Here is a 27,372-nt window from a genome sequence, read left to right as displayed (position 1 = left end):
GCCAAATTAAAAGACACATTCAGGAGGCTTTGCTCTTTTGTGAGACATAGAAGTCCTCAAACCACAGACGTACCTTCAGACCCTCTCGCCCAATCAGACCTGGGAGGCCCCAACTTCCTGGTATTCCCTGGAAATCATAAACACCTTCAATCCAAACCTGAGAAGATCCCAAACCAAAGAGAAACAGGAGCCAGAAACAGAACACTTCTATTTGGGCTCACCTTGACACCTCTCTGTCCAGGCAGACCTGGCTGACCCGAGTTACCCTGGAACAGAAACACACTATGTTGAACCACAAACCTGAGCTTCTGATTGGTTCAACAGAACAGACCAATTTGGACCAATCACTTCAAAAGGGAAGAAAGCTTACTCTGAATCCTGGAAATCCCACAATCCCTTTCTCTCCTTTGATCCCAGGGAGTGAGTCAAGACCCTAAAAGCATCAAGCTTCATTTTCATCTTCACACTCACAGCCAATAATAGGCCACTAAACCTCAGTTCTCCCAAAAGGACGTCCAATCACCTCAAAGACGCTCAAAGAGGAGAACAGCAGGTCCTGTTCTTTAAACTTACCGGTAGTCCCTGTCCTCCACATTCTCCTGTTTTTCCTGGAGAACCCTAAAAAAACAACAAATACTCATTTCAAAACCCAACCCAAACAAGACCCAGGAAACCCGTTATGGAAGCAACAGAACACAAAACTAAGATCAAAATGAAATTGTTTAATTTTGCAATCCAAAAATATTCCAAAAAATAATAAATAAATAAAAAACACACATTTTAGAATCAGACACCAAAGCCCCAAGCCCACATTTAACCTTGGAACTGCAAGGACTGTAGAATAGGGATGAGCGAGTACACCACTACCTGTATCTGCATTCGGAGTGGGCGTGGCCTAACCCGGAAGTGGGTGTAGTTTAACCGGAAGTGGGTGTGGTTTACATCAATACGTTATTTCAAGTCTGATCAGAAGTTGCTATGTGTATTGTTTATTTGAAAACTATTTACAGAGCAGCCTCAGAGTTGAGATTAAATGTTTTTGATCACAATAGTAAAGGAACTATTACAGAACAAGTTTTTCAACAAAATCTGAACATTAATATTTAAGTGCACGAATTAGGAGAGAGAGAGAAGAAAAGATCTTTTCTATAGCGCCTCTCAAGATAAAAATCACGGGGCGCTTCACAAAAACAAAACATGTAAAATAGAAAAAAGAATTTAGAAAATGATTAAAATATATTTAAAATGAGCAAAAAATAGACAATAGTGATTAAAAATGTAAAGAAAGAGAGAGAGAGAGTGAACAGGAAAGAGGGAGCGGATCCTGAGGAAGAGGAGAGAGAGGAGAAAAAAAAACGACCGGAGCGGAGGCAGTGACTGACGCAGCACGAGCTGTTTTCAGCTCTGTCTTGTCAAATGCACCACGTACATTACGAAAAAAGTAACTTTAAAAAGAAACAAACTGAAGAAAACCTAGGGAGTACTGAAGAAATGTGAACAGTGAAGCAAGCACAGAGAGATCCGTTACTCTGTGTGTGTGTGTGTGGGGGGGGGGGGGGGGGGGGGGGACCGGACGCGGACTGAGACCCCGGCTGCAGAGTTTTGTGTGTAGGGAGGGGCGGGCACTCTATTTGACTGGCCAATCACAGAGCGTGAAGACAGTCAGTTACCCAATGAGGATTTTCCTTCAGTACGATTACAGATATTTGCAAGTTTTACTCGTTTCATGCTCATACTCGTCAAAAATGCTTTATCCATACCGGATACTCGTCTGAAACGAGTATCCGGCTCATCCCTACTGTCGAACCAACAGAGCCCAAAGGTAAAAGAACAATAATCAGTGAAATTACAGTTCAGTGGTACGGTCACAGCAGAACTGGAACACATAGAACAGACCTGTTCTCCTTTGATGTAAAGGTCATCTGGAGGTTCCACATATTCATAGGGCCCTGGAGGCCCCTGGGGGCCCTGGTCTCCCTGTGGATCAAAGATAGTACCACATGGGTTCCATTCTATATATAAAGATACAGATCTATATAGAGATATAATATGTTGTCCCAGCAGAGGGGATAGCCATTCAGCTGTTGGATCAGGCAAGATGTCCATGGAAAGATTGAAGCTACTATGAGGATGCTAACCGAAGTTATGGAAATTTAAGGGTTTTAGCAGTATGCTGCTTTGGATTGTAGACATAAGACATTAATCCCACCTTTGTGGATTAAAATAGTCCATGTTCGCTCAAGAGGACTCTTTTCTGTCGATAATAGGAAGCTTTAAATGTTGAGTTGTATATTCTTGTACATTTCCAAGTGGTTTGATAAAATCATTTACTGTATCTACAGTTATGATTGTTGCAAAAACTCTAATTTGACCTGAAAGAATATAGTTTACCCTCCGTGGTACATAAATGGTGCAGCATAACTTAAAGTGCCATTCAAGTGATGTGACTAAAACAATGTCGTGTGGCCCTAGCCTGATGAATGTGTGGTCGGTGTGTAGCCTGATTAATGAAGCTAAGGGGCGTGGTCTGATGAATGCAATGGGGGCGTGGCCAGACTGAAGCTGTTTCACTCCAGCGTTCATACCTCATCTCCTTTTTGTCCTGGCAGTAAAAGACCATTTTCTCCCTGAAACACAAAAATCACGCTGGTGACTGAACAGCTGATCTATAATCAGTAATCAATCGGCTGATGGTAATTGTATTTGATCGGATTTTAGTCCCATTAAGACAAGAAATCTAAACTCTTTCCCGCCCTAAATAACCTAAAAATAAGACTGAAAACACTGAGCTGCTAAACTTACAGGCGGACCCCTCGCACCAGACGGGCCAGGGGGACCCTGGTAAGAAACAAAGCAAACAAAATTCATTCAAACGACCTGAATTAACCAGAATTGAACTAATCTGAGTTTGTTGTGACTCACATTTATCCCATTTGGTCCCGCAGGACCAGCAGCTCCCATCGGTCCTGGCAGACCCTTCTCACCCTGCACACAAACAGGAAGCAAACTAAGGTAGGACCTGTCAAACAGTTTTCTCTCAGTACCTAATGGTTGGATCAGTTCTCACCGGCAGACCGGGCAGTCCACTGGGTCCAACGTCCCCCTGTCATACACAGAAACTGGGATTATTTCCTCTGCGGAGCTCTTTCAGAACCAGAAAACATCAGCCTTACTCACAGGAACTCCATGATACTGGATGACATGAATCACTGGATCTCCTGGGTACCCTTTCGGTCCTGGGAAACCCTGTAGAATTAAGCACAGTTACCATAGTGATGACCTAATGAAGGACTACCTACAGTACACTGCTCTTAGCTGTTGCCATTTACCAGTTCTCCATCAAATCCTTGTTCTCCTAAGGGTCCCGGATACCCCCGGTCCCCTCTGGTTCCATTACAACCATCCAAACCTGGAACACCAGGACCTCCACCAGCTCCTGGGTGACCCTGAACCCACAAACAAATGAAGACGTCACCTGCTTTACAAATACAACAATCAGAGAAGATATCAGAGGAGAGACGGGACTCCTTACCGGAACTCCTTCTAAACCTGGGAAACCGGGAACCCCATTAGGTCCCTAAAATCACAGACAGAGCCAACAAAATGTTAAAGTGTTCTCCACATATGTGAGGACGTGGGTCATAAACTCAGAGCTCTGATTGGTTTAACACAGAAGTATACCATGGTCTCACATCTGAACCTTTTATGTTTGTCAGGTAGGACTGGTCCCTCTTAGGAAGGAGCCCTCCAGAAACCAAACGGATCTACTTAGAGCCTTCTAGAGTCCTATGACCCCCCAAGGCACTTTGCAACACAATCAGTCATTCACACACTGGTGGTGATGAGCTACAGTGTAGCCACAGCTGTCCTGGGGCTCACTGACAGGAGTGAGGCTGTCACCACCGGTCCATCCCATCACCACCAGCCGGTGAAGAGGGTGAAGTGTCTTGCCCAAGGACACGACAAACTGAGCAGGGCTTGAACCTACAACCCTATGGTTTCTTAACTCCACTTCCACCATCGCCAAAGGACATAATAACAAACAAACAAACAAACAAACAAAAAATGCCCGCAAATAAAGGCAAAACAGTGTCAAGCCCAAATCTAGTTAACATCAGTCCGAATAAACAGCGGAGGAGATGCTACCAACAACCTGGAGGCCACCACTCTCTGGTCATAAAGCAAGCTTCTGGATTTACCGACATCCTTCAGCAGAAAGAAGGCGTGGAGTTCCAAACGCCTGCAACAGCAGTTTAAATCACCTGAAATCCCAGTTTGATTCAGACCTTGGTTTTTATTTCACGGTTCGGTTTATTTTTACACGATTAGGGAACAACGTGAAAGAGATCATATTTATGTGTAAAAGGGCACAGACGGTCTCTGATGCCAACAGTGGACCGAGTAGACCGGTTCCTTTGAAGGACGCAGCCTCTGAATGTGAACATGAAAACATGTACCACTACAACCACAGGCTTTAATAATAATGTGCTCTCACTTACTTGATCTCCTTTTGGTCCAAGAGCTCCGGCGGGCCCCTCGTCTCCTCTCTGGCCTTTTGGTCCTGGAGGTCCCTGAAGACCGGGGAAGCCTGGAGGCCCCACAGGGCCCTGAGGGCCCAAAGGACCTGGAACACCCTGCAGAACAAAAACTGTTAAAAGCTGACAGATCTTAAGACCAGAGTAGAAGGTTTGGGAACCTAGACCTTGGATGACAGAACATCATTTAAACAAGGTACGACTTAAAAAGGTTTTCTATTTGTTGCCCTACTGGTTGAAATTGGAACAACTGTTGTAAACAACCCTGCTGCCACCTCCAGTGAGTGTAGACCGCGCCGATATTCACTCTGGTTGAAGATCTTTGCTTCGCCTCCAAAGAAATTACTTCCTGGCTCCGCCTTGATGCTTTTTATAAACGATCGGCGAAATGAAGAAAGTCTAACTACTAGCCTTCATATGAGCTACCAGCACAACAGGCTCCACCCTGACCGCGGCTCGTACCCGAACAACAACGTTGTAAGTGCTGTCTAATGTAAGGTCGCTCCAGTTTATGGCTGAAGAACCACTGAGACCAGTTTGAAGACAGTAAGTGTTAAAAACTCTTTAGTGTTGCTTTAAAATCTAAAGGAGCAAAGTTGGAACAACTGAATGAATTAAAACCTTTCAAAATAACAAGAGATTAACAAAAAGACCCAAACACGTCTAAACCAACACGATCAAATAAGTTCGGTTATCCATCCATCCATTTTCATCCTCTTATCCGGAGTCGGGTCGCGGGGGCAGCAGTCTTAAGGCGAGAGGCCCAGACTTCCCTCTCCCCAGCCACTTGGGCCAGCTCTTCCAGGGGAATCCCAAGGCGTTCCCTGGCCAGGTGAGAGACATAGTCCCTCCACCGTGTCCTGGGTCTCCCTTTAGGTCTCCTCCAGGTTGGACCCTAATATTAGTGATGCGGACCCTCAGCTGGTCCAAAATGCATGCGGCCGGCTTGCTGACTGGAACCAGCAAGCGGGATCACATAACCCCGGTTCTGGCCTCTCTCCATTGGCTTCCTGTCTCTTACAGGATCCATTTGAAAATTTTACTTTTTGCTTTTAAATCCCTTCATGGCCTGGCCCCATTTTATATATCTGATTTGGCTTTTAATGCAGGCTGACTTGAGCATCTTAACAGCTTTTAACAGCTTTTATTACAGATTGTGACTGTTGTGTGCTCATCTTATTTTAGGTTTTTAATTGTTGATCTGTTGTACCTTGATTTGTTTTACCTTGTACAGCGCTTTGGTGTAGCTTTGCTGCTGTAAATGCACTCTATAAATAAAACTGACCTTGACCTTGATGTGCCCGGAAAACCTCACCAGGGAGGCATCCTGACCAGATGCCCAAACCACCTCAACTGGCGCCTCTCAATGTGGAGGAGCAGCGGGTCTACTCCGAGCCCCTCCCGGATGACTGAGCTTCTCTCCCTATCTCTAAGGGAGAGCCCAGCCGCTCTTCGGAGGAAACTCATTTCAGCCGCTTGTATCCACGATCTCATTCTTTCGGTCATTACCCAAAGCTCATGACCATAGGTGAGGGCGGGAACGTAGATCGACCGGTAAATCGAGAGCTTCGCCTTCTGACTCAGCTCTCTCTTCACCACGACAGACCGGTACAACGCCCGCATCACTGCAGATGCAGCACCAATCCGCCTATCGATCTCACGCTCCAGTTTTCCCTCACTCGTGAACAAGACCCCGAGATACTTAAACTCCTCCACTTGGGACAGGACCTCCTCCCTTGGTTTTCATTTCACGGTTCGGTTTATTTTTATATGATTAGGGAACAAAGAGAAAAAGATAATATTAGTTAATGTTATGTTTATGTATTTAGCAGACGCTTTTGTCCAAAGCGACTTACAAGTGATAATCGGCATGTTGCTCTTGAGGCTAACAACAACTTGACATCAATCATGGAGAGGAGGGAACAAGGAGTGGACAGTAGAGAGGGGGACGGGTGGAGGGAGGGTGCTAGTTTAGAAGATGCTCTCTGAAGAGCAGGGTCTTCAGGAGTTTCTTGAAGATTGAAAAGGAAGTCACTGTTCTGGTAGTGCTTGGAAGGTCATTCCACATTTGTGGAACGATGCATGAGAAGAGTCTGGATTGTCCTGAGCGTGGTGTAGGCACTGCTAGCCGATGATCCTGTGATGACCGGAGCGGCCGGGCCGAGACGTAAGCCCTTGCAAGAGGATTCAGGTAGATGGGAGCCGTACCATCTCGGACTTTGTATGCTAGTGTTAGCTATTTGAATTTGATGCGTGCTGCTAGCGGTAGCCAGTGGAGCTCAATGAACAGAGGGGTGACGTGTGCTCTTTTTGGCTGATTGAAGACCAGACGCGCTGCTGCGTTCTGGACCATTTGAAGAGGTCTCACAGTACAGCCTGGAAGACCAGTTAGAAGGGCGTTGCAGTAATGGAGGCGGGAGATGAAAGTAGATTGCACCAGGAGCTGGGTGGCATGTTGTGTTAGGTATGGTCTGATCTTTCGTATGTTATACAGCGCAAAGCGGCATGAACGAGCAACAGAGGAAACGTGATCTTTAAAGGTCAGGTGTTCATCAATCACAACACCCAGATTTCGAACTGCCTTTGAAGGAGCCAGAGGTAGGAAGTCATTTTGGATTGAGATATTGTGCCGTATGGATGGTTTTGCTGGGATGACAAGTAGTTCAGTTTTAGAGAGGTTGAGTTGGAGATAGTGGGATTTCATCCATTTTGATATGTCAGAGAGACAGTTTGATATTCGTGCAGAGACAGTGTGGTCGTCCGGTGGAAATGACCGGTGGAATATTTATGTGTAAATGGTTACAGACGGTCTCTGATGCCAACAGTGGACCGAGTAGACCGGTTCCTTTGAAGGACGCAGCCTCTGAATGTGAACATGAAAACATGTACCATTACAACCAAAGGCTTTAATAATAATGTGCTCTCACTTACTTGATCTCCTTTTGGTCCAAGAACTAAGTTCTGTCACTCAACAAAAATAGTATTATTGGTCTGGTCCTCAGCAGGAAACGAAACATAGTCTGAACCAACGATAACCCATCAGAAAAACACTTTCAGTTTAAAAAACTAAATATTAACAAAACATATTCATGCTGATCCAGATGTTTCCAGCTGCAGCTCAAGTAGAACCGATGGAAAACCACCTAAAACCAGATCAGCCTGAACTTGAATTCTAAAGAACCCCGTCATCAGAACCAGAAAAATAAAATCAGATTAAAAAAAACTGGTTTAAAACAAAAAGAAACTTGAATAAAATAAGTGGGACTTGTAGTAACACCAAACGACCACAGGAGGGCAGCAGGACGTAAGAAGTCAAAAGGAACAGAAAAACTCAAGCTAGATTTCAAGTTAAAAAAGTTTTTTTATCTTTTGTTTAGGAAACAAGAATGAAACTAATAATTTTAATTTAGTTAATTAATACTAATTATTGTGACATTATTGTAACACTGAGTCTCGACCTAATGCTGAGAAATAAAACATCATTAGTAAATGAGTAAATGTTATACATTATTACGGTTTACTGACTTATTTATAACTTTGTTTTATGCAACAAAACCACAAATGTATTGGAAAAGAAGGTCAAAGGTCATCCATTGACCACCTTCACTCACTGAGATTTTCTATATAGATATTTAAAGAATTGTTAGAATGGATGGATGCAGCCCTTTCTCGTGTGTGTGTGTGTGTGTGTGTGTGTGTGTGTGTGTGTGTGTGTGTGTGTGTGTGTGTGTGTGTGTGTGTGTGTGTGTGTGCATCTGCTTGGGATGGGATTGAAGGTGGGAGGAAGGAGATACAAAGGGGATCTCATATGTGAATCTGTGTGGGAGGGGCGGGAAACCGACTGCTGTCTGGTTATTTTTAATATTGTAAAGCGCTTAGAGCCGCATTTGTATGAAAAGCTCTTCATAAATAAATTTGATTGATTGATTGATTCTATTTTCTTTCCTCTGAGGTTTTTAACTGACTGTGAAACTGAGTCCATCAGGTCACTCCTTCATGGACATCATCCAGGGGCTTCGATTCAAACGTTTAACTTACAAAGTTATCAAAACACCACTTTTAAGGAGGTTGTGTGTGTGTGTGTGTGTGTGTGTGTGTGTGTGTGTGTGTGTGTGTGTGTGATAGGATGTGACAGTTGTGATCTCCGTTAACCCTCCATCCATTGTCATTTCTCTGAAGCTGCTCAGCTGTGAAATCACCGAGACAGACAGCGACCCACAATCCTCCCCGTCTGTCTGCTGTTTCCAGCTGTATAAACCTAACACACACACACACACGCACACACACACACACACACACACACACACACACACACACACGCACGCACGCACGCACGCACACACGCACACACGCGCACACACACACACGCACACACACACACACACACGCACACACACACACACACACACACGCACGCACGCACGCACACACGCACACGCGCGCACACACACACACGCACACCAAGGAGACAGCTAGATGTTATTTACTCCATCAGCTGTTTAATCAAGCAGCCCATTAGATTTCTGCTGCTCTGACATCTGGATGAACTTGAATGAAGGCAGAGACATCTAGACCGTTGGGAGGGTCACCTTGTGTTAATCTGTGATTTCTACCTGAAAGATGTTTCTGGAAACAGAAGCTAAGCATTCCAGTGACGTCAGACTAGGATCTGCTTGTTTGTGTGACATCGTCGGACCTCTCACTCCCAAGCCCTCCGTGGGGACCTAACATGTCCTCATAAACTAAATGATCAGACTCTAATAAAACTCTCTTTTCATCATGTTAATGATTCCTATGAAGGTAAACTGGTTTTAATAAAGTCCCTCGAAGCGAGGGACACACCGGATGAAAATCAGCAAAAGTGTGTGTGGAATCTGCTGACTCAGTCCGAGGTAAACATTTGATTTAACATCATCACATTCCTGCTTCCTCCTCCATCCTCTGCCTCCTCACGGCACCGGCCATGTGTGCCAGTAAATGTGTCATCGCAACAGTTACCAGGTGAACTGTGCTGTGATTGGCTGACGTGCTTGTGGGTTCAGACTCACCCGCGCTCCCTTTGCCGGGAAACAGTGGCAGGTGGAGCAGTCCCGTCCGCCACACGGCTCGGTTTGGTCGCCCTGGAAACAACAACAAACCAGACATCACTATGATGTCATAGCCGCCTGAATGTTTTAGCAAAATTACAATTAGGATAAAATTTGATTAAGAAAATGCGTTTTCGTCTCAGATTTACATAATTGATGAAGAGTGACATGAACCAGCTCAGCATCAGAATAATGCTTTTAAATAAAAGTCTACTTGATCTTCCAGAAGTAACCCCTGGTCCATGCGGTCCTACTGATGACGGGTAAAGTCTGAACTGAATGCATCAGGAACCAAACATCAACATGTTGGGTCTCAGTCCAGGAAACTCCCCTGACCTTTATAACTCCAGAGACAGGACAAAATAAAACCAAGCACAGATGCGGAAGAACGAGCTCCATTAGTCAGAACCTGGACCAGAAGCTGACGGGTAGCAGGTCAGGGGAGCTGGAGAGATCTAGATGGACCAACACTGGAGATGTGGGGTCGTTGTGTCAACATGTCCGTTAAAGTCTTTTAAACTTCTGAAATGCTTTAATTCTGTGTCTGTAACCATAGAAACGTCATCCAGGTCATGGTAAATGGCAATGGCCTGCATTTGTAGCGCCTTCTTAGGGTTCTACGACCCCTCAAGGTGTTTTAACACACATTCACACGCTGGTGATGATGAGCTGATGAGTTGGGGATGAACGGGTGAATGAGTGATGAGTTGTGAAGTTCCTTGGGGGGGTTGTAAAACTCCAGAAGGCACTATTTAAATAAAAAGCTATTTTACCATTTTCCATGCTGAGAACATGTTTAAACAGCTGAGCAGGCGGGTTTTTGTTGTGGCTGATTCTGAAAGGACATCAGGGAATGTAAACATCAGACAACATCTCATTCTGAAGAAGCAGACTCTGGCGTTAGTGTGACTTTAAACAGATCCAGTGATAATCACGCTTCATTTTTCCTGCTCAGACGTTTTCAGAACAAAATCGAGCCAGAGCCAGCCAGTGTTGCCATTTTAGATTTAAGTTTGCACATTTTCTAACGAACTAGTTCAGCTCATTGTTCACAGTTAACGAAAAAAGAACTGTTCATAATCATTGGGGGATGTGACCTGATGAGATCACAGTAACAAAGATTATGATTACTAACACACTACACCATCATGGCTTCAAACCCAGCGTTCAAAAGGTACCGCTGCTTGAGCCAGCCCATGCCCAGGGGACACCAGGGGACAGGACGACTGAGAAGCGTGAAGGAAAGGACAAATGTGACCATGATTCATGAGATTTTGGGCAAAAACATCCTGCCATCAGTGTGAACCCTGGGGATGAATTGTAGCTAGACTTTCTACTAGACCTTCTAGGATGACAATGATCCCAAACACACCGCCCGGGTAATGAAGGGAGTGTGGGTGTAGCCAAAGATGAAAATAGTGCATATTTTTCCTCAATATTTCTTATTTCATTGGCTTATTTACAACATCTGGCTCTTTTATCCAGTTATAGTGAACTCAAAATAAACCAGAGAGGTTCTGATTCACATCAGAACCCAAAAATGTTCTGCCCAAAATATTCATAAAGAAAAATTGACCCACATTCCCATCTCTTATTTTGCTGGTTCCTGTTGTCTTATGTATTTATACTGAGACATCAAACAGGGAGGACCCTGTCCTAGCTGTCCCACAACAGACTGTCCTAATGTCCAGCTCTGTTGTCTTTACTCTCTGGGGCCAGACGATGGGTTTAAAGCCAGCAGCAGTGTTTGTGTAGTAGCTACATTCCTGCTATCACTTCATCTGGACGGGTTCACAGAGTCTTCAGCTCCACTAACCTCTAGCTGTCACTGGTCTGATATCCTGTCTGCACCCACACCAGCTACCAGAGTCCTCTAAAAACTACACCCCAATCTATCAATGAGGACCAAGTGAAAAACATGATATGAATCACAAATGATGAAAATATTTTTTTGAATCTCGGTTATGCTCCTTAACTCGTTACAGCCACAAAACCACCATGTGTTACTTGTTACATCCACATGACCACCATGTGTTACACGTTACATCCACAAGACCACCAGGTGTTACAGGTTACATCCACACGACCACCAGGTGTTACTGGTTACATCCACAAAACCACCAGGTGTTACTGGTTAAATCCACAAGACCACCAGGTGTTACAGGTTACAGCCACAAAACCACCAGGTGTTACTTGTTACATCCACATGACCACCATGTGTTACACGTTACATCCACAAGACCACCAGGTGTTACAGGTTACATCCACACGACCACCAGGTGTTACTGGTTACATCCACAAAACCACCAGGTGTTACTGGTTAAATCCACAAAACCACCAGGTGCTACTCGTTACACCCACAAGACCACCAGGTGTTACAGGTTATATCCACACGACCACCAGGTGTTACTGGTTAAATCCACAAAACCACCAGGTGCTACTCGTTACACCCACAAGACCACCAGGTGTTACAGGTTATATCCACACGACCACCAGGTGTTACACATTACATCCACAAGACCACCAAGTGTTACAGGTTACATCCACAAAACCACCAGGTGTTACTGGTTAAATCCACACGACCACCAGGTGTTACTCGTTACACCCACACGACCACCAGGTGTTACTCGTTACACCCACACGACCACCAGGTGTTACACATTACATCCACAAGACCACCAAGTGTTACAGGTTACATCCACACAACCACTAGGTGTTACTGGTTACATCCACAAAACCACCAGGTGTTACTGTTTAAATCCACAAAACCACCAGGTGTTACTCGTTTCATCCACAAGACCACCAGGTGTTACAGGTTACATCCACAAAACCACCAGGTGTTACTCGTTACATCCACAAGACCACCATGTGTTACTGGTTACATCCACAAAACCACCTTGTGTTACTGGTTACATCCACAAGACCACCATGTGTTACGCGTTACATCCACACGACCACCATGTGTTACACGTTACATCCACACGACCACCATGTGTTACTGGTTACATCCACAAAACCACCTTGTGTTACTGGTTACATCCACAAGACCACCATGTGTTACGCGTTACATCCACAAAACCACCATGTGTTACACGTTACATCCTCAAAACCACCAGGTGTTACTGGTTACATCCACAAAACCACCTTGTGTTACTGGTTACATCCACAAGACCACCATGTGTTACACGTTACATCCACAAAACCACCATGTGTTACACGTTACATCCACAAAACCACCATGTGTTACTGGTTACATCCACAAAACCACCATGTGTTACTGGTTACATCCACAAAACCACCATGTGTTACGCGTTACATCCACAAAACCACCATGTGTTACACGTTACATCCTCAAAACCACCAGGTGTTACTGGTTACATCCACAAAACCACCTTGTGTTACTGGTTACATCCACAAGACCACCATGTGTTACACGTTACATCCACAAAACCACCATGTGTTACACGTTACATCCACAAAACCACCATGTGTTACACGTTACATCCACAAGACCACCAGGTGTTACACGTTACATCCACAAGACCACCATGTGTTACACGTTACATCCACAAAACCACCATGTGTTACACGTTACATCCTCAAAACCACCAGGTGTTACTGGTTACATCCACATGACCACCAGGTGTTACTGGTTACATCCACAAGACCACCATGTGTTACACGTTACATCCACAAAACCACCATGTGTTACACGTTACATCCACAAGACCACCATGTGTTACACGTTACATCCACAAGACCACCATGTGTTACACGTTACATCCACAAAACCACCATGTGTTACACGTTACATCCTCAAAACCACCAGGTGTTACTGGTTACATCCACATGACCACCAGGTGTTACTGGTTACATCCACAAGACCACCATGTGTTACACGTTACATCCACAAAACCACCATGTGTTACACGTTACATCCACAAGACCACCATGTGTTACACGTTACATCCACAAGACCACCAGGTGTTACAGGTTACATCCACATGACCACCATGTGTTACACGTTACATCCACAAGACCACCATGTGTTACACGTTACATCCACAAGACCACCATGTGTTACACGTTACATCCACAAAACCACCATGTGTTACACGTTACATCCTCAAAACCACCAGGTGTTACTGGTTACATCCACATGACCACCAGGTGTTACTGGTTACATCCACAAAACCACCATGTGTTACACGTTACATCCTCAAAACCACCAGGTGTTACTGGTTACATCCACATGACCACCAGGTGTTACTGGTTACATCCACAAGACCACCATGTGTTACACGTTACATCCACAAAACCACCATGTGTTACACGTTACATCCACAAGACCACCATGTGTTACACGTTACATCCACAAGACCACCAGGTGTTACAGGTTACATCCACAAAACCACCATGTGTTACACGTTACATCCACAAGACCACCATGTGTTACACGTTACATCCACAAGACCACCATGTGTTACACGTTACATCCACAAAACCACCATGTGTTACACGTTACATCCTCAAAACCACCAGGTGTTACTGGTTACATCCACATGACCACCAGGTGTTACTGGTTACATCCACAAAACCACCATGTGTTACACGTTACATCCACAAAACCACCATGTGTTACACGTTACATCCACAAGACCACCATGTGTTACACGTTACATCCACAAGACCACCAGGTGTTACAGGTTACATCCACATGACCACCAGGTGTTACACGTTACATCCACAAAACCACCAGGTGTTACTGCTTACATAAATTGAATCCTGTAGGTATTTCATATGTTCAGACATGTTGAACAAATCAGAAGACGGTCAAAGTTGGACTCACCCCGGGAGCTGCTGGACCAATAACAAGCAGGAAGGAGAGATACCTGCAAATGGAGACAAACAAGTGTGACATTTCCTTTGTTCATTTATTTTTCTGGCTCATTCTGATGTAACACCAGCCTGAGATTTAGTCCCAGTAACATACAAGGGTCTGATTGACCGGGTCAGTGTAATAGCTGTTTGATGATGACGGTTCTGATTCACAACAACCCAGATCCTGATCCAAACCAAACCTAAACTCTTCCGTCTTTAGACGCAACAGCTCTGTAGTCTGTTTCACTGACAGTTGAACACATCAAACCAGAGGATTACCTACTGAGAACCACTGATTCCAGATCACTTCAGTCACTTTGTGCAACCATGACAACCTGAACTCAATAAAACAGCAACAGCTAGCTTCTAGCTAGCCATGGTTCTACAAGGTTCTGACCAGCTCTGAGTGATGGAACAATGAATCCATGCTCATAAAAAACACTCTGTTTACTTACTGGATCCAGAAGCTGTGAGAAGAGCAGGTAGTCAGCAGCATCATGTCGTCAGAGTAGAGCCCCGCCCACTTCACGTCCTGTCACTGAGGCTCCTCCTCCAGCCGACTCTGACGCTGGTGCTCTTCCTGCAAAGACAAAGACAAGATGGTGAGCCTCGATTCTGCTCCTTTTCATGTCAAAAGGATGTGACCCGGAGCAAGGAGAAGGAGCTTTAGCTTGAGAGACACCCGTGTCACAGGTACAACCTGTCAGAGTGATCAGAATTTACAAAACACACCTGATCTTTCCCTATAATGACGCATCATGAGTGCGTTTTTGTTGTTCGGCTGGCGTGAGCCCCTCGGGGGGACTCATACCAACGTAGCAATGGCAACGGAAATGTTACAAATGCATTTGTTTCACGCGTGTGCCTATGTACCTGTGATGTGGTGATGGGGGGGGGAATGTTTGTCCTAGCGGGACACAGTAGCTCTGACCGTAGCCGAGCAGCATTCCGCTGCACAGCACACATCAATATAGGTTTAATATTGGTCATCTACCTCATATTTCTGTGTTTATTATATTTCTTTATTTTGCTACAAGCTAAATGTTTTATTACCAAACAAACGTTTTAGGGACACATTTAGTGTTGCTGTTCAGGCACATCAACCGCAGGTTGTAGCTTGAGAGTTCGTTGTGATATGTCCAAAACTGTTTGTACTAAATTAGCAGAAGGCAATATGTTTAAATGTTTATGATGTTATATTTATTTTAAAAAAAGAATGAATGTTCTAAACAAAGTTTGGTCCCCTCACAGTTCAGAACCCAGTCTGGTGCCTCCATTCCTGCAGGATCCACATCCCACCTTCACCGTAGCGCAACACAGAGTGTTTGGAGAGATTTCTGCAAGCTGCAGATGCACAGAGGGATAATAATAATAATAATAATAATAATAATAATAATACAAGTGTGAACTTTGAATTATAAAGCACTTTACATTTGAAACAAATCTCAAAGCGCTACAAAGTAATTTAACCCGAAAGCTCTGGTAAAAAAAATAACAAGATTCAAGACCAGATTTAAAAGCGTCACTAGTCTGTGGTATCCTCAGATGACCTGGGAGGGAATTCCAAAGTCTGGGTGCAGCTGAGCAAAAAGCAAGATCTCCCAAGGTGCGAAGTTTAGTCTTTGGAGTTTTCAAAAGATGTACTGATGCAGAGCGGAGGTTGCGTGTGGACGTCTGTGAAAACAGAAATTCTTTAAGGTGTGTGTGTGTGTGGGGGGGGGGGGGGGGGGGGGGGGGCATCCCCATAAATACACTGGTGGGTGAGAAGGGCAACCTTGTAATCAATTCTAGATGAAACAGGGAGCCAGTGAAGAGATTTAAGAATGGGCGTAATATGGTCATATTTGCGTCCTCTCATCAGGACCCCAGCAGCACAGTTCTGAATGTACTGCAGCTTTTGAAGGATTTTTCCAGTAGTCCCAATGAGAAGTGCATTGCAGATATCCTGCCTGGAGGAGACAAACGCATGGACCAGCTTTTCCGCATTAGCAAACGTTAGTGCTGGACGCAGTTTTGCTATATTCCTGAGGTGGAAAAAAGACGTTTTACACAGATGTTTCACATGGGCCTCATACGTCGAACTCAAGTCCATTTCAACCCCAAGGTTTATAACAGATGTTGACAGTGGGATATTCTGACCAGAAAAGGTAATAAGGTTGATGTTAGATGACCTAACCTGGTGTGGGGTGCCTACTAAAGTAGCTTCAGTCTTAGAGCTGTTTAGCTGCAGGAAATTTTGCTTCATCCATGACTTGATCTCCTCCAAACAGATGGTCAACGTGGATGATGGCGGAGTAGACGAGGAGGTGGGATTTATCCTGAGATAAAGCTGAGTATCGTCAGCTTAACAATGGAATAAAATATGCTGGCTGATGATATGGGCCGGGGGGAGCATATATAATACGAACAAAATCGGACTGAGCACAGAGCCCTGAGGAACACCACAGGTGACATTGTGTGTAGCAGATTTACCCTCTCCCAGGGCAACATGCTCTGTTCTTTCAGTAAGATAAGATGAGAACCAATTGTAAACAGAGTCAGAGAGTCCAACAGCGTGACGTAATCTGTAAAGCAGAATGTTGTGATCAACAGTATCAAAGGCTGAGGACAGGTCCAACAGGATGAGAACCGATGGGAAACCAGCATCAGCCGACATCAGCAGGTCATTCGTAACTCTAACCGGAGCTGTTTCCACACGGTGGATTGCCTGGGTTACATTTGTTATTCTTTTATGTTTAAGCAGTGACACATTGTGTTTCTTTAATTAAATGTGAAGTTATTTTTAAAAAGTGAAGAAATAATTGCTACAATTCTATTTGCAGATGAGCGATAACAGTCACAGTCTGCAGATGAACATCTCTGACTTAACAGGGATAAAGAAGGAGAGGAAATCGACCTTCAGCCCACCGGCCCAATCTGAGGCTTTGGAGCAGGAACCAGACCCGGCCAGAACAGTAGTGAGAAGAGGCAGCAGCTGAAATCCTAAAAGCAGATTTTAAACTGGTCAGTGAACCAAATGTTCCACTCCAGGAGTTAATCATAGCCGTTAGTTTTAATGTGCTATTTTACAATCAGGACCTAGAAGTTCTACCCCTGTTTAGGTCCAAAACCAGTCCAGTCTGAGGTTCTGAGATGTTCTCCAGTTCCACCATCAAACCGGGAAAACATAAGTTCTTGATAGGTTCCTCCTCCACAGAACAGAACATCAGGAACCTGGAGAGAGTAGGTCTGACCCTTCAGACAGAACCACATCTTAAACCATCAGTATCAGACAGGAGAACCACATCTGGAACCATCAGCATCAGACAGAACCACATCTGGAACCATCAGACAGAACCACATCTGGAACCATCAGTATCAGACAGAAGAACCACATCTGGAACCATCAGACAGAACCACATCTGAAAGCAAAAGTATCAGACAGAACCACATCTGGAACCATTAGCATCAGACAGAACTACATCTGGAACCATTAGCATCAGACAGAACCACATCTGGAACCATTAGCATCAGACAGAACCACATCTGGAACCATCAGTATCAGACAGAAGAACCACATCTGGAACCATCAGCATCAGACAGAACCACATCTGGAACTATCAGACAGAACCACATCTGGAACCATCAGCATCAGACAGAACCACATCTGGAACCATTAGCATCAGACAGAACCACATCTGGAACCATTAGCATCAGACAGAACCACATCTGGAACCATTAGCATCAGACAGAACCACATCTGGAACCATCAGACAAAACCACATCTTGAACAATCAGTATCAGACAGAAGAACCACATCTGGAATCATTAGCATCAGACAGAACCACTTTTGGAACCATCAGTATCAGACAGAACCACACCTGGAACCATCAGTATCAGACAGAACCACATCTGGAACCATCAGTATCAGACAGAACCACATCTGGAACCATTAGCATCAGACAAAACCACATCTGGAACCATTAGCATCAGACAAAACCACATCTGGAACCATTAGCATCAGACAGAACCACATCTGGAACCATTAGCATCAGACAAAACCACATCTGGAACCATTAGCATCAGACAGAACCACATCTGGAACCATCAGACAAAACCACATCTTGAACCATCAGCATCAGACAGAACCACATCTGGAACCATCAGTATCAGACAGAAGAACCACATCTGGAATCATTAGCATCAGACAGAACCACTTTTGGAACCATCAGTATCAGACAGAACCACACCTGGAACCATCAGTATCTGACAGAACCACATCTGGAACCATAAGAATCAGATAGAACCATGCCTGGCACCATCAGCATCTGACAGAACCATATCTGGAACCATAAGTATCAGACAGAACCACGCCCAGGACCATTAGCATCTGACAGAACCACATCTGGAACCATAAGAATCAAACAGAACCATGCCTGGCACCATCAGCATTTGACAGAACCACATCTGGAACCATAAGTCTCAGACAGAACCACGCCCAGGATCATCATCATCTGACAGAACCACATCTGGAACCATAAGTATCTGACAGAACCACATCTGGAACCATAAGTATCTGACAGAATCGCATCTGGAGTCTCTCAAGCTAAAGTTCATCAGTTACCTTCATCAAACAATCTTCTAAGACTTCAGTCTGATCTGAACCTGATTCAAAGATCGCGCCACCATTCTCCAACATAATCGAACCAGATGTTCTGTTCAGGTGTGTTTCCATCTGAAGTCCCATCACATTTGTAGAAACAGTCAGACCTAGGAGCTCAAAAGTGTCGGAAACCAGAAGGAACGTACTTCCTGGTTACATGCTGCTGTAACGAACCAATATGATCATCAGCCCAGGACCAAGACCTGGACCAGGATCAAAAGAACCAGTATAAGAATCAGGACCAGGATTGAGACCAAGAACCCTGCCAGCAGCTCTAAGATGATAAGTGGATCTTGTTTTCATGAAGCTCAGACAGGTCGGGTTCTGAAATCAGCCCAAGTCCAAAGAAAATCTCTGAAGAACTGCTGATCCAGAACCAGTTTAAAGGATTTAGGAGAGTCTGGATCGGGACCGGATCAGTGGTTCTGCTCTGCAGGTGTTGAGTGGATCATAATTCTTAATTCTAAACGCTTTCTCATCAGCTGATTCCAGCAGAACTTTGATCTTTACTTTGAGGGAAAAGTTTGGATAGAAGGTAATTGAGTCATATTACTGGAGCAGTCTGACACGGAACCAGCCTGAGACCCGGACCGTATCAGAATCCGTTTCCGAACCGCTTCGCATTCAACTGAAAACTTTCTTTAGAACTTTCTAAACTTCAAAGGTTTCGTTTCGTGATCGGATGAAATCTTCCTCTTCTTAATTTGCAGCTAATTAATTAAGCGTGTGACGTCAGCGCAACATTGGACTCTAAAAAACAGCTGATTAACGGCTGTATTTTTACAACCTTCCTTTCATCCACCTGCGGTCCGACAGCACGTGACCATCCACCCATCAGACAGCTCAGGTGAGTTCTCTTACCTGCACGTCTCGCGCTCCGTCCGAAGCTTCACGCGGTTTTCATCACGCAAACATAAAGATGCAAAAAGGAAATTTATCAAACGTCAGCCGCGGGTCACGTCAAGTTACTGTATGACAGCGAGCCTCGCCACCACTTCCGCTGAGTCCTGACAAAATAAAAGCCGCTCGTTTTTTTGTTCCACCTTCAAAACGAGGTTGTTTATTCGTAAACTTTAATTTACTGTAAAAAAAAAGTTTATTTGTGTCAGCTCCTGTAGTATTTTTGAGTTCTGCTCCATCAGCGGCTGCAGGACTGGAACCAGAACCTTGGGTTCTGCTCCATGCAGGGCTGCGTCGGGATTCGGACCTTCAACAATTAAATAAAACCAGACAAAATAAAACTATATTGGTCATTTTAGTTGGATGAATCTGGCCGTTTGTTTTCTATTGATTTCCTAATTAATAATCAGTTATCATAATTGGTTATTGTATTTCTGTGCGCGTGCCCGGTCGGGTCTCCGTGGCCGCGCCCTCAGGATGAGTTCAGAGAATCCAGCCGCTGCTTTCAGTTTCACCGGCTGCTGCGTTCCCTCACATGTGGACTGAGCCGAACCGAGCCGAGAGGAACACCACGGAGTTCTCGAACCCCTTGTCATCAGGACCACGGCCCGGATGGATCTGATTCTCCTCCTGCTGATGTTCTGCCGCCTCTTCTCTCTGGACCACGCCAAACAGGTGAGTGGACTCCCGGTACCGGGTCTCTGGCACCAGAGGCTGCATCACCTCGGAACACAACAGTCCGGATCTCCAGGTGAGACCAGGTGTGCAACAGTTGCATGTAGCCAAACAGCAGGGCAGAACTTTTCCAAGTGTCCGACTGGATCACAACCCTGGTTCTGTATAATTGGGTCAGGGGGCCTTACCTGTCAGCATCTTTAACAAACCGAACCTCAGAACCGGAACACCCGAATTGTCAAACACATTGAGAAGGTTTGAATCAGCTGATGCTCAAATAGGCGTAACCATGGAGACATACTGGGAGACATAGCACTCATAGCTCAGACTAATAATAATAATAATAATAATAATAATAATGCCATTAATATTATTATTATTATTATTAACAATATTGGTATGATATATAGGAGCAGTTACCCCTCTGTTAACGCCACAATGGACTATTCCTTTATTACACCGATGCACAAACGGTAAGTGATCCATAGTCATTCTACTCCAATCCAGTTGGTGGCAGTAATGTGCCAAATTGTTGTTTGCCAAGTGCCGCAAGACTACAAATAATAATAATAATAATAAGAAGAAGAAGAAGAAGAAGAAGAAGAAGAAGAGAGGCGGGAGCGTTCGTAACAAATTCGAAGCGGTGGTCAAAACGTTAAGCATGAAACCGAGTTATCTTGGTGGCTCCAATGAGAGAAAGAAGAAGCGTGCTTCACTTTTGAAAGTGACGTCGTTTTCAATGTAAACATCAAAAGGAAGCAGAAAGGAAAGACAATGGAAAATGTTTAAAGGGAGGAAAAATGGACCAAAATGAAAAATAGAAAATAAACCAAGGCAAAAGCACGGGAGCACTGACAGGAAGAAGAAAGCATTCAAAGGGAGAGAACGACAGGAAAAGAGAGGAGGGCTAATTAAAAGGGAAAACAACTCCTGGCGGAAGAGGGGAGAGTTTTGCAAATCCAGTTAAAAGTAAGATAGTGGAACATTTTGTGTGAGGGGGGCCCATGTCTGTGTTTGCCTTGGGCCCCCAAATAGCTAAATCCGCCACTGGCTACTGGTAGTAGTAGAATATTAGTGTCCATGTGATCTTCGAGTTTTTGTGCCTTAAAGGGACAGTGTGTTATATTTATCGGCAGTTTCTGGGTGGGTGAAAACGGTCCTAAACCAAATGAAGACCTTTCATTCTGATGAAACTACGGTGGCTTATGAGGGTCACAGAGAAGATCAAAACAACAGGGAGTGTTGAGTTTAAAGTCCTAATAAAGATCAGCTACAGTGGTGAGTCTCAACTGGTGGTCTATTGATCCATCTTTTGAGTTTCTGCTGCTGCTGTGTAATGATCTGTGTGTTCTCCCAGCCCAACATATGATTTCCTCTAGTGCAGTGGTCAGTTACGGCGGATTTCTTCATTGTGCTTTCTGCTTCTTGTTTTGCTGCTCTTGTGTGCCTTAGACCAGGCCCGGTAACGCCGCGGCTGCCGTAGACTAGTTTCCTTCTCTCTCTTGATCGTTCTGGAGTCAAAATTCAGATTTGGTGTCATTTCTTTTTCCACTCCGAACCATATCTACCCTTTCCAAACAGAGCCTGAGCGTGAACTAGAACCATTAGATGGTTCTGATCCGGTCATGCAGTTTAAACAAAAGATTAAGACAACTATCCGACCAAGTTTTTTGGAGAAACCCAACAGAACCACAGCATAAAACAGGATTATGAATTCAGTTCAGTTTATTTAAACAGCACCAAAACCCTGCCTACTTCAGTTCAGTCCAGTTAGCAGAACCAGAACCAGTCATTTTTAAATTAGCCAAAGAAACAAGCTGACTGGATCAAATCCTAACCCTCCTGAGGAAAGAACTGGCAGCAGAACCGGGATTAAGATTAATACTGAATTTTTTACAGCAGAGTCTGGAATCATCAGTGTGTTCAGCTGGGCCACATTCCATTAAGATGTTCCACTTTGAGTATTCCTTTGAGGAATAACTAGTTGGTGCAGTAGCAGAAATGGAGCGCGGCCCTCATTAAGACACCTGCTATTGGACCGTTTACACTACGGTCAGCTCGGCCTGGCTCAGGTGCTCATTGGTGCATTTTCACTGATGTCCATGTGAAGCTGACTCTTTTTTTGTCAGCCTTGCTTACCTGCGGTTTGTTTAGTGCTGAACCGACACCCACCTGTGGACTGATTAGCAGGCTGAAGTGATGTCACTCTCACGCCAAGTGGGAGCCTCTGATTGGCCTAGCTGTGTGCATGCGAAGTGATGTCACAGATCAACACTTGACTGAACCTAAATAGTCAGCAACATTTTTACGTTGCATTTAATGCAAAGTTAAGGGCCATTCAGTCCCTTTACCAGAGGAGCGTGAGTTTGGTTCGCATAGCCGGCAGTGAGTCGGACCTGTTCTCGGTGAGGGTAGGAGGGACCGGGAGATCGACAGGCGGGACGCTGAGCCGATCTGTCGTGGTGAAGAGGGAGCTGAGCCAGAAAGCCAGGCTCTCGATTTACCGGTCGATCTACGTCCCAATCCTCACCTATGGTCATGAGCTTTGGGTGATGACCGAAAGAACGAGATCGCGGATACAAGCGGCCGAAATGAGTTTCCTCCGTAGGGTGGCCGGGCTCAGCCTTAGAGATAGGGTGAGGAGCTCGGACATTCGGGAGGGACTCGGAGTAGAACCGCTGCTCCTCCGGATCGAAAGGAGGCAGTTGAGGTGGTTTGGGCATCTGGTCAGGATGCCTCCTGGACGCCTCCCTGGGGAGGTGTTTCGGGCATGTCCTGCCGGCAGGAGGCCCCCGGGTCGACCCAGGACACGTTGGAGAGGTTACATCTCCAATCTGGTCCGGGAACGCCTTGGGGTCCTGCCGGAGGAGCTGGTGGAGGTGGCCGGGGAGAGGACGGTCTGGAGCTCCCTAGTTGGGATGCTGCCCCCGCGACCTGGACCCGGATAAGCGGAGGAAGACAACGATGACGATTTAATGCACAATGTTTCTTCCTGGATAAGAGCCAAAAAAGAGCCACAATCTGAGTACCAAGTATAAAACTACCGCAGCGTCCTCCATTGTTTTTTACCGTGGTGCCACTCTGCTAAGCGGCGCCCGTCCATGTCCCCGCACACATCTGCGTTCCTGGGAAGGTTATAGAAACCCAGCTATGCAGCGTGGGGGCGGGCTGTGCTCACCCGTGCCAGGACGAGTCGACCGTCGTGTAAATGGCCCTTAAAGGGGACAACGAATCTAAACCAACATGTTCTTCCTGTTTGTGAATAAAAACAGCTTGAGGGGTCAAAAGTCGCACGCCATGAAGTCAAAGCCATGTGCGACCTACTTTTTATGTAAATTATAAAGTTTAAAAATGCCAGAGAAAAACTTCCTTTCTGAGAAACCTCATAAAATCGTCAGAATGTGGAGCCCTTCCTCCTCCAATCTGCAGTCTCCAGGGTCTGAGGCCTTCTGGTTCAAACCAACCAATCAGCAAGCCGCTCATTAGCATATTTATGTTCTGGCCAAGTAGGAGGGGCAAATGGCTCTTTTCACAGCTGATTTAAGCAATCATCTGGCCAGGCACTCAATGGGCGTTTTTGTTTGTAAACAGGAACGCCCCCTTCTTCTTATTCGCTCCTGAAATGTTACTTCACCTCCGATATTTCAAAATAAGACATTTTCTCTGCTCATCTGACTGTTGTCTGTATTTTTATACATATGTTGATCACCTGTGCTCACCCTGCCCTTTCATTTTGTGTTGCTGGTTTGACGTGAGCGTGCTCCACACTCTCCGAACCCGAACCTGCGTTTAAGTCCCGCCTCCCGCTTTATCCACAGTTTACACAAATATTAAACTCAAAACGGGAGACTGTCAATAAGGCGGGGCACAAACTTTTCTCCTCTGCTTCAGACTATCTCTCATGAGAAGCACATCTGAAACACCTCGGCTAGACAGGAAGAAGCCAGTGGCTTTTCAAAATAAAGTAAAATTTAAACGTTTCATGATATTTAAATTAATTTTAAACTACAATTATGGTTAGTATGAGTGCGTAAATGTAGGCTATGCATTTCAGGCTTTACATTGTTTAACAATAGTGTAACGGTTACGATTAGTGATGGTTGGACTTTTATGTTGAAGGGGTGTTCTTAGCCTATTGTGTGGAGAGTTCTGGTTCGGTTTAGAAAGACAAAACGAGCTAATTTGAAGGGAGATTGTTAACGTTGTTTTTCCTGGAGGTAAGGTGTGGGCTGCGGACAGCGATGGGCAAGTTACTTCAAAACTGCAATGCATTATTTATGACTTCTTACCCTCATTTTAAAGAAATTCATTAGATTACAGTATTAGTGATTTTAAAATGTAAGGCATTACACTACTTTCGCATTACTCTAAGTTACTTACAACAAAACAACTTCAGTATGAGTTTGGTAATCTGATGCCTGATGAACTCATGACACATCCGGTGGAAGGTGATGTGGTGTCTGAGCTAGGACTGCTGTTAAAAACTGTTCTTTAGAAGGATTGTTTATTAAATAAAAGCAACAACAATCTGTACTCTCAGCACGCTGCCATCTTAGATTAACTGAGCAGGGAGTGGGGTGGTGGGGGCTCCAAGTGGGGGCTCCAACTCTATTTAGCCTTGGTCCCCAAATGCCTTGATACGGCCCTGGATGTGGGACTGATTTTGAGGGTGATCTGATTCTATCACATGTATAAATATAAAATGCTTATATATTATTGCTTTCCACTGGTAAACATGTGTACTGGGGGTAAATCTTGTAAGTCGCTTTGGACAAAAGTGTCTGCTAAATACATAAACATAAACATAAATCTACCTACTTTATTTCTTTTCAAGCACTTTGTTTTGTTTCCTTGATTTTAGTTGAATAATTTCCTGCCCTTTCTCTCTCTAACCTTCCTGCATGCTGCATGTTTTCTCCGTCTCCCAGAAAAAAATGTTTCCTAGACTTCCTACTTTCTATCAGCCATAGGGATCTTCACATGCGCGGCGCTCCAGCAGCAATGAGTGGAAATCACCGGGGTCCAGATTAACTCAGCTGAGGCAAAGCACGTCACAAAAGTACAGAATACCAGAGAACATGCGCTGATATGAACGATCGCAGGTGAATTATTTTGTTTTAGTGGAGCGAGTTTGTGAATGTTACAGCGACCGCGTGCAGGACGCAGCTGGAGTAGTTGTGCTGTTACCACTGCGTCCTCTCTGCCTGCAAAGCTGAGTCCGTAAATGACGTCATATATGCAGATACTGGATATTTTTTCGGGTTTCCCGCAATTAGAATTTTTAAGAAACGCAGCTTGATTCTGGGTTTAAAAATGCATTGCAATTACTGCGTTACTGACAATTGTACCGAGTAAATATTACCATTTTCTTTCCCTGTAATGCCTTACATTACCACATTACAGCAAAAAGCAATGCATTACAGTAATTAATTACTTTTGTACCGCGTTACTCCCAACACTGGCTGCGGCCAACAGTAATGATCCAAAACAGAACAAGTTGGAGCCGTTACAATATCTTTTAAAAAATCCACAAAATGTGTGGCGGTGCGGCACGATCAATTAGTGTAGACTTTTATTTTGACAAACTTAGTAGGAAAAATAACGTATTTTGATGCTCATTCTGATTGGTTGATTGGTTAGTGAAAAGCTACAGTAACTCCCATGAAGGTGTTTGTGTAGCCCAAGCAGAAACGCCCGGCGGCTCGATTAGGAGGGTTTAGAATGGCCTGTATCAGGGCTCCTGGGACAGATGAACACCAAAAGACACGTTCTTATGCTTCCCAGAGACTCAAAGCAGTGTTTTAGATAAACTGCATTCTTTGTCCCCTTTAACAGAAAACAGGTTTTCTTATAAACGAGGACGCCACCAGCTAATCTGCGCCACCTGAGAGCTGCAGAAATAAAATGTGTTAGAAAAACAGATTGTCTCACTAAAGTACTGTAGAGACAGCTGAAGGGACAGGAGGATGGAGAGAGTCTCTGTGTGCTTTAGGTCTGTTTTGTGTTTCAGCCTTTTGTCCTGAGCTGTTGTTATTACTGAGAGAGAGAGAGAGAGAGAGAGAGAGAGAGAGAGAGAGAGAGAGAGAGAGAGAGAGAGAGAGAGAGAGAGAGAGAGAGAGAGAGAGAGAGAGAGAGAGAGAGAGAGAGAGAGAGAGAGAGAGAGAGAGAGAGAGAGAGAGAGAGAGAGAGAGAGAGAGAGAGAGAGAGAGAGAGAGAGAGAGAGAGAGAGAGAGAGAGAGAGAGAGAGAGAGAGAGAGAGAGAGAGAGAGAGAGAGAGAGAGAGAGAGAGAGAGAGAGAGAGAGAGAGAATCCACAACCGTGATGATAATTGGCGTGTATTTATTTATATAAAACGTTATAGAGTTTTTCAGCCCCCCAAGGTACTTTACAACATTGCAACATAAACAGTCCTACACACACACACACACACACACACACACACACACACACATTTAAACACTGATGGTGATGAGCTGTTGCAGTCACAGCTGCCCTAGAGCACACTGATGAAGGAAAGACAGCCGTACTCAATCCTTCTATCACCACCAGCAGGAAAGGAGAAGTGATATGCCTTGCCAAAGGACACAACAGCAGAAGGGTCAGTGGTACCTCATCCAGAGGGGGTCAGGGGTTACCCCCTCCAGAGGGGTCA

At 44.8% G+C, this 27,372-nt stretch overlaps 2 protein-coding genes across 2 annotated transcripts in view; one reads left to right on the top strand and one right to left on the bottom strand.

Moving 5' to 3' along the window:
* col4a4 (collagen, type IV, alpha 4) overlaps window positions 1-15,088 on the bottom strand; it is a 44,289-nt gene extending 29,201 nt beyond the window's left edge. Inside the window, exons 1-16 of the mRNA XM_054742378.2 lie at window positions 14,959-15,088; window positions 14,472-14,514; window positions 9,584-9,655; window positions 4,500-4,634; window positions 3,533-3,577; window positions 3,330-3,446; window positions 3,178-3,246; window positions 3,068-3,103; window positions 2,923-2,985; window positions 2,803-2,838; window positions 2,586-2,627; window positions 1,897-1,977; window positions 574-618; window positions 371-433; window positions 222-266; window positions 74-127 (exon numbers count right to left, since the gene is read on the bottom strand). Of these exons, the coding sequence (XP_054598353.1) occupies window positions 74-127; window positions 222-266; window positions 371-433; window positions 574-618; window positions 1,897-1,977; window positions 2,586-2,627; window positions 2,803-2,838; window positions 2,923-2,985; window positions 3,068-3,103; window positions 3,178-3,246; window positions 3,330-3,446; window positions 3,533-3,577; window positions 4,500-4,634; window positions 9,584-9,655; window positions 14,472-14,514; window positions 14,959-15,002 (990 nt within the window). The 5' untranslated portion in view covers window positions 15,003-15,088. The remainder of the gene's footprint in view (window positions 1-73; window positions 128-221; window positions 267-370; window positions 434-573; window positions 619-1,896; window positions 1,978-2,585; window positions 2,628-2,802; window positions 2,839-2,922; window positions 2,986-3,067; window positions 3,104-3,177; window positions 3,247-3,329; window positions 3,447-3,532; window positions 3,578-4,499; window positions 4,635-9,583; window positions 9,656-14,471; window positions 14,515-14,958) is intronic.
* Window positions 15,089-19,855: 4,767 nt separating this feature from the next.
* Window positions 19,856-27,372, top strand: part of col4a3 (collagen, type IV, alpha 3) — a 39,928-nt gene continuing 32,411 nt past the window's right edge. Inside the window, exons 1-2 of the mRNA XM_070543275.1 lie at window positions 19,856-19,992; window positions 20,522-20,720. Coding sequence (XP_070399376.1) covers window positions 20,658-20,720 — 63 coding nt within the window. The 5' untranslated portion in view covers window positions 19,856-19,992; window positions 20,522-20,657. The remainder of the gene's footprint in view (window positions 19,993-20,521; window positions 20,721-27,372) is intronic.

The sequence above is a fragment of the Nothobranchius furzeri genome, chromosome 13 (assembly GCF_043380555.1).
Source record: "Nothobranchius furzeri strain GRZ-AD chromosome 13, NfurGRZ-RIMD1, whole genome shotgun sequence".
Classification (NCBI taxonomy): domain Eukaryota; kingdom Metazoa; phylum Chordata; class Actinopteri; order Cyprinodontiformes; family Nothobranchiidae; genus Nothobranchius; species Nothobranchius furzeri.
The sequence above is the reverse complement of the archived record's forward strand: the minus strand, read 5'-3'. Positions and strand labels throughout refer to the sequence as shown.